We start from the raw sequence: 7,478 nt of genomic DNA, 5'->3' as shown, positions 1-7,478 counted from the left end.
TTAAAGACAGGAAAAAAAAAAAAAAAAGACTGTATTTTCCAAAACTGGCTATATACATGCTGTTAGTTATTTTTCTCTGTGACTCCCTAATGGTTGGCCTTTTGAAATGTAAAATCTGAGAACTGATTGTAACATTTTGTGAGTCGTTCATCCTCTAAAGCAATGGAAGCTACAGTTTGTGTTGTGTGTTTAGTTGCTCAGTCTTGTCCAATTCTTTGCGACCCCATGGACTGTAGCCGGCCAGGCTCCTATGTCCAAGGAATTCTCCAGGCAAGAATACTGGAGTGGGTAGCCGTTCCCTTCTCCAGGGGATCTTCCTGACTCAGGGATGGAACCCGGGTCTCCTGCATTGCTGGTGGATTCTTTACCATCTGAACAACCAGGAAAGTCTGGAAACCACAGTTTTATTGTCTAAATCAGAAAGGGTTACATGGGCTAAAAAGTAGAATTTTACCTGGCTACAAAACTTTTCAACAAAACTTACATCTAACTGAGCAAAATGACTTAGGACATAAAGAAATCACCCCAACACCCCACCCTCAGAAGAGAAAAATGTATCAACCAACCACTTCTCAGTAAAATTCACAGAAAAGGGAAGGGGGAGGGGGTGGGGTGCTTGGGTATACTAAGCCACGTTAATGATTTGCTAAAGGTTGTCTTGATTTTTGACCAAGAAAGGGACACTTATATTCATTCTCGTCAAACTAAGGTTGAGTCCTTAGACAGAACTTCAGTACTATACTGTGTTATTTATTTCAGATTTTTTAGGGTCAAGTCTGTGGAATGTTGCTTAATAAGTGTTTACTGAATCAACCAAAATAACAAGTTTAAAGCAGCTGAGAATTAACAGTTCTGAGGCCCTGTCTCCTAGTTCAGAGTCAAGCTGATAACAACACTTCACTTCAGAGACAAGATACCACCATGAATAATGACCTGTTACAAAGATCAGATTAGCTCTGCTGTGGCCCAAAGTAGACAGTGCCATCTGTCTTTTGTCAGGTTTTCCAGAATTTGACTTCCTGTGTGTCTGCATTGGGAGAATGCCAGTTCAGGGAGGGCTTGGGCAGTCTCACAATGCCAGTTCTTGCTTTTATCCATGTGTTGGGCACGTGACTGGCAGTTTGTGCCTCATGCAATTGAAGGAAGAGAAGGCGAATTGTAAGTATTTGAACATTAGCTCTTCTCCTGGTCTGGACTGCAGGAGGCTCAGAACAGCACAGCTGTATGAGGTAATTTTGCCACACAGCTACCAAGTAAGCTGGACACCTCACTCATCACAGCTCACATGTCTTATTGTAGAAAGAATATTGGGAATAGTTGGTTAAAGAATTGAGAGGTTTGGTTTCTTGTTGGACTGTCACTAACTTAACTTGCAATTAGGGGAATATTATGTAATGTCTCTGATTCTTTATGTCTATGCATGAGAAAAGCTGGACACACTTTTATTGGTGTTTGTCATTTACTTAGAGTTCTACTTATATGATTAGGGGTTTACTTTTACCAAATGTGTAGACTTTTGGGAATATCTGGAGTCTAGAGCTCACAGTACAGGGCTTTGTGAAATACAGTGCCTATGAGAAGCTTCCCCCTATACACAGAAGCCACAGAGCTGCCCTGAAGCACCGAGCCATTGTTGGCATACATGGTGCTTATCATGGGCTTCTCAGACAAAGCGTTCCGGATGCGAAGTGCCTGTCAAGAAAGAACATTCATTAGTAGTATAAGAACAAACAGCTGTCAGAGACATTTTCTTTCCCAAACACTCCAGGACTTGTACAATTCTCAGAAATCAGTAAGTTAAAATCTGTGCATCTTCAGTCTTTTTTTTTTCTTATTCTAATGAAAATAATCTCACATCAGCCAAATTCCTCAACAGATGGTTTGCACAATTTCGATAGTTCGGGCATCTCTATAGAGACAGGTAAGAACCATGAATGCTTTTATCTAATTGAATGTACAGTCTTCCTTCTGTAGAAAGGGTCTTGCCTTTCACTGGACATACAGCATGGGGAGGTAAGCGTGGAGCAAAATAATGAAGGGACAGCGAGTTAGCTAGCCAAACCAACCCAGAACCTGTGGATGGTAGTTTTCACAGCTGCAGCCCCCACTCAGGGAAGCAAGTGTAAAGAATGCACACTCTGGAATTCAGTCTGACACAACTGCCTAGTCCTATTTTTGATCTGCAGGATTAACACTCTTTAGTTTGCTAATCAGTAAATATACAAGTGCTCAGGTTTCCAAATAGCTTGGCTGAAGTTCACTCAATCAGGACATGATGTGAATTAAAGAAAACCGACATCTCATTAAAACAGAGTTTAGTAGAGTTTTTTTTTTTTTTTTTTTAAGTTCCTATCTTAAGGAAGATCCTACAACTTTATCTCAGGTTTGTTACATGGAAATACTCAAGATGGAACTCATGTAAACATTAGCCTCAAGCAAAAATAAAGGGTATCAGAGATTGTGAAGAAAGAAGTCTTACCTAAAATAAACAAATGATTAAACTTGAAAATGGAGACATGAAAAAGAGTCTAAGCAATTTTCAAATAATTCTATGGATCATATTTTCTTTTGTTCTTTTAAAGCAGACATTATTGTTGGGCATTTGTAGAAAATGTAGAAAATTTGTATCACTTTGTGAGGCACACATCTGAGGCTAGGGTAGCTTGCTAGCTCAGGGTGACATTCTTCAGGCTCCAGTCTCAGACTGTATTTTTTATATTTTTTGATGTTTTGGGTTATTATTATTATTATTATTATTATTTTTTGGTTGTTGTTTTTTGTCAAGAAGTTGTGACTAGGGAATTCCCTGGAGGTCCAGTGGTTTGGACTCCACAATTTCACCACCAAGGGTTCAGTCTCTGGTCTGAGAACTAAGATCCCACAAGCTATGTGGTGTGGCCAAAAAAAAAAAAAAAAAAAGTTGTGACTAATTTATTAATAAAAGAAAAAAATTTTTTAATTTTTATTTATTTATTTTTACTGTACTGCATAGCATATGGGATCTTAGTTCCCCAACCAGGGATCAAGTGTGAGCCCCTGCATTGGAAGCACAGAATCTTAACCAGTGGATTGCCAGGAAGTCTCAAGAAACAAATTTAAAAAAAAAAAAAAAAAAACTAAAGAATAGCAATTTTGGAAGCAGTATGTTTTCTTTACCCACTGGACCAATTATCAGGGTGGCATTTGAGGCTCAATTTCCCAACACCACAAACCTAGATACAAACATTATATCTTTGTTAGAATCTTACCTTCTCAGTGAGGTCTGTCTTGGTCTCTGTATTTACTAAGACCTGCTGTCCCTCTGTTCACAGCAGTCCTGATCCCTTTTACTGTTATGCTTTTTCTTCCATAGAACTTTCCAACTTAAAACTTACTATTAATATATAATTTACTTATTTCTGATGCTTATTGTTCATGAGTATCTCCCTCCCTAACAGTAGGGATCTTGGTATGCTTTGTTTTCTGATGGATATTCCAAGTATGAGAACAAAGTCTAGTGCATTATAAGTGCTCAATAATTTTGGGGAATAAATCTCTCATAGTATGTGTGCCAAGAATTTATATCGGTATTTAAATTCACTAGAGATTTTTTTATTCTTAAGCATAATGCTGTAGAAATTGCAATACTTTATGCTGTTGTTTTTAATGCCATATAAAATTCAATGGTGTATGATATTGTTTTGGAAGAGATTTAAAATAACATCTTTAAAATGAGACATTCTTTAGCACTATCATATATAATAGAACTGCTGGCAAAATCTAATTTTGTTTTGAGATTACATTTAAACTAGGGTTTAATCAGGATCATTTAAACCAGGGTTCCCCAATTCCCTGGGCCACAGACTGGTACCCATGATTTCCAAAAATAAGTATAGCTTTTGCATGGATGGGATATGTTGTTTAGCACTGATGGTTAATGGGCACCAGGTGACTTGAAAGGGTTAATGGGCTGTATCTCCCCAGCCTGTCCCAAATCTTACTCTTTCCATATGCAGAATTTGTTCAGTTCTGGAACATCACATATAGCCTGCTAAATTCTCCCAAGTCACCTCCACACATTATTTGTTCTTGCAGCTTTCCCCTGCAGTTCAGGTAAGTCTAAGAACTTACTTCTGACCCTGGAGGATCCTCGGTGTTATACATCAGCAGCTTGATAGCATTAGGATGGCATCCTGCCAAAATATCTCCCGTGTCAGGATCAACAGTTAAGTTATCCACTAAGGTGTCCAACTGGATTACCTTCCAATGAAGAGGAAGCAGTGAAACATTGTTCTGACTTTCATCCCTCCCACCTTCCTCCTACCAGCTCCTTCTGGCTCCCCAAATTGGTATTTTTGCTACTGAATTTTCTAAGTGCAAACATAATGTCACCATCATTCTTCTAAAATAGTCTCATTTCCTTCATTCAAGAAGTACATTCCCAGGTCAAGCTTGGGAGCTAATGGAACATGTTGTATGGGAAACCAGGGTCCTGTTACCTTGAGTTGAGTTAAATCCCAGTTGTCATGTATTTTCATAACATGAATGTTCTTATCTGATACATCAGCTACATAGATATACCTTTGAAGTAAACAACATTGACATTTAAGCAAGTAATAATGAAAGATGACACTAACTCTTATTTTGGAAAAGAGGTATACAAATTCACAATAGCTCAACATGCCCGTGCAATACCTTGCTATAAACCACAGTGAAAGATAATGGAGTAGTATGTTTAATACTTTTGAAGTACTTTAATAAGCTTTGAATATGAAATTTGACGAAAGGCAATGGAATTGGTGTTTCCAAATGACATACTGGCTCAGTCTCATTAGTTAACAGAGTCACACTTTATTCTTTAAATCAAATGGAGGTAAGTGGATCTCTTGTAAGGCCAATAGATTCGCTACTTCTAGTGCTTGAAACTAGTGCTTGAAAAGATGTAACAGATGATCATGAAACTCAGTCACAATCATTTTTTAAAAAGAGGGAGAATACTTAGAATTGTTTTCCACAGGGATCATCTCTACTTACTATCTTACCATTACATTTAATATTCATGGTACTCTTCTTTTTAAATAACGTTCCATTTTAAAACACTTTAAAAGAATGTTTCTCATAAAATTTTATACTGCATAAAATAGCATTTTCTCATAGAAAAGTCTGCTGTAGTATGAAAGGAAGTCTGCCACTTATACAATCACAGTGCCCAGTCTAAGTTGGGCCTCCCTGTCTAATAAGAACTTTTGGGTAATGGAACTTAGTATAAGTTAACTTAGTTAAAGTCCTTCTGGCCTCTTAAAGAATAGAGGTATTGTGCATTTATTCTCCTTTTTAGTCACACAAGAATTTGGAACAAACTATGCCTGCCTGCCTATGTCCCTGCCCAGGCTCTTTTTGCTACCACCTGTCCCGGGTGTCCAGGAGTCCACCAGTATCTGGGCCAGGGGGTAGGGCAGAGCAGTCCTAGTCACTGCCCTGACAGGCTGGGGCAGGCTGGGTGTGCCTCCCATCCCAGCCAGCCTCCTGTCTCACCTAGCCTCCCATGGCCAGAAAGACGGGGCCCTTGAAATTTAAAAAATTAAGATAATAATATTAACAATGATAAAAAGAATGCTGGGCCACAGAGACTTGTCCTCTCCTGGAGCCCAAGACCCACCTGGCCTTGTGGCCATGCTGGATACTCACCCTGGGACCAGGCACCCATCACCCCACAACCCATGGCCCCAGACCTCTGTAATTTTATATAGAATTTGAGCTGAAGCTTCATATATTTAATTCATTTTGTTAAACAAGAAAACATATATCCTTTTCCCTCTATTAAAAAAAAAAAAAAGAATTTGAAACAAGGACCTCATATCCATGAGTCCAGATCCTTCATTTTATTGGGGGAGCCTTATGTGCACAAGGGCAGTGGTGGCTTAAGATCACACATTGAGTGTGACCCCTCACCACACTGGATCCCCGCACACATGTATTGAGTACTTAAGCCTCAAGAAGTAACCACTTCTTCAGGGATGGAGTCCACAAGAACATCAAGGGTAAATGGTTGAAAATTCATAAAAGAGCTTACTTCTTGTCTAGTGAGATTGTAATTCCATTGGCAGAACTAAATCCTCTGGCCACCACTTTAACCTCTTTTGGGCTGTAGAAGAGCACCTGAGTCCAGCGAAGATCCATGAACCACTCTAATAGCACCAAGAAGAAGTTGGTAAAATAGTGGTCTCTGGTGGCATAGAACTGTTCTGGTCCGAGAACCACAATATCATTCACACTAAAATGAAAAAAAAAAAAAAAAAAAAGAGAGAGGGAAAACCAACAAACCATGGACTAATTAAAATCATGAAATCTCAAAGACCAATAATTCATCAGCTTGAAGAATTGTACAAGAACTAGTCTGGATTAAAGAATTCCACAAATAGCGCATGACTTTTCATTGCCCTGATGGGTTTTCTTTTAGCCACTTGTTGTTGTCTCACTCATGACCACCACAGATAACTACTATTTACATTCACAAGTTAACAGAGTTAGATTTGGAGCTTATCTGTAAACTTATCTGTTTTTGCTGACTCCTATGGAAGGGTGGCTGCGACGGGCGCGCTAAAACGCAGGCGGCCACAACGGGCGCACTAAAGCATGGCCAAGAGGAGCCACCCCACATCCGAGATCAGGGGCAGAAGCCGGGAGGACCCCATGCCTGAAGGGCAGCAGCCAAGAGGAGTTACCCCACGTCCAAGGTCAGGGGCGGCGATGAGAGGAGTTACCTTGCGTCGGAGGTCAGGGGCGGCAGCCGGAAGGAGATATCCCAGCCCCAAGCCCGAGGCCAGGGGCGGCGGCCGGGAGGAGCAACTGCATGCCTGAGGCCAGGGGCAGTGGCTGGGAGGACCAACCCCAGGTCCAAGGAGCCTTGGCTGCGTGGGTGCAGGAGGGCCTAGAGGAGCTATCCCACATTGAAGGTCAGGAAGGGCGGCGGTGAGGAGATAACCCTCATCCAAGGTAAGGAGCAATGGCTGTGCTTTGCTGCAGCAGCCGTGAAGAGATACCCCACACCCAAGTTAAGAGAAACCCAACTAAGATGGTAGGTATTGCAAGAGGGCATCAGAGGGCAGACACACTGAAACCATACTCACAGAAAACTAGTCAATCTAATCACACTAGGACCACAGCCTTGTCTAACTCAATAAAACTAAGCCATGCTGTGTGGGGCAACCCAAGATGGGCGGGTCATGGTGGAGAGATCTGACAGAATGTGGTCCACTGGAGAAGGGAATGGCAAACCACTTCAGTATTCTTGCCTTGAAAACCCCATGAACAGTATGAAAAGGCAAAATGATAGGATACTGAAAGAGAAACTCCCCAGGTCAGTAGGTGCCCAATATGCTACTGGAGATCAGTGGAGAAATAACTCCAGAAAGAATGAAGGGATGGAGCCAAAGCAAAAAGAATACCCAGCTGTGGATGTGACTGGTGATAGAAGCAAGGTCCAATGCTGTAAAGCT

General features: G+C 40.7%; 1 protein-coding gene across 1 annotated transcript in view; it reads right to left on the bottom strand.

Annotated features, from left to right (window-relative positions):
- Positions 1 to 385: 385 nt before the first annotated feature.
- The window catches only part of PON3 (paraoxonase 3), a 38,346-nt gene continuing 31,253 nt past the window's right edge, over positions 386 to 7,478 (bottom strand). The window contains exons 6-9 of the mRNA XM_010839748.1: positions 6,053 to 6,253; positions 4,479 to 4,560; positions 4,111 to 4,239; positions 386 to 1,692 (exon numbers count right to left, since the gene is read on the bottom strand). Coding sequence (XP_010838050.1) covers positions 1,534 to 1,692; positions 4,111 to 4,239; positions 4,479 to 4,560; positions 6,053 to 6,253 — 571 coding nt within the window. The 3' untranslated portion in view covers positions 386 to 1,533. The remainder of the gene's footprint in view (positions 1,693 to 4,110; positions 4,240 to 4,478; positions 4,561 to 6,052; positions 6,254 to 7,478) is intronic.

This window comes from Bison bison, unplaced genomic scaffold (genome assembly GCF_000754665.1).
Source record: "Bison bison bison isolate TAMUID 2011002044 unplaced genomic scaffold, Bison_UMD1.0 scf7180017864134, whole genome shotgun sequence".
Taxonomy (NCBI): Eukaryota; Metazoa; Chordata; class Mammalia; order Artiodactyla; family Bovidae; genus Bison; species Bison bison.
The sequence above is the reverse complement of the archived record's forward strand: the minus strand, read 5'-3'. Positions and strand labels throughout refer to the sequence as shown.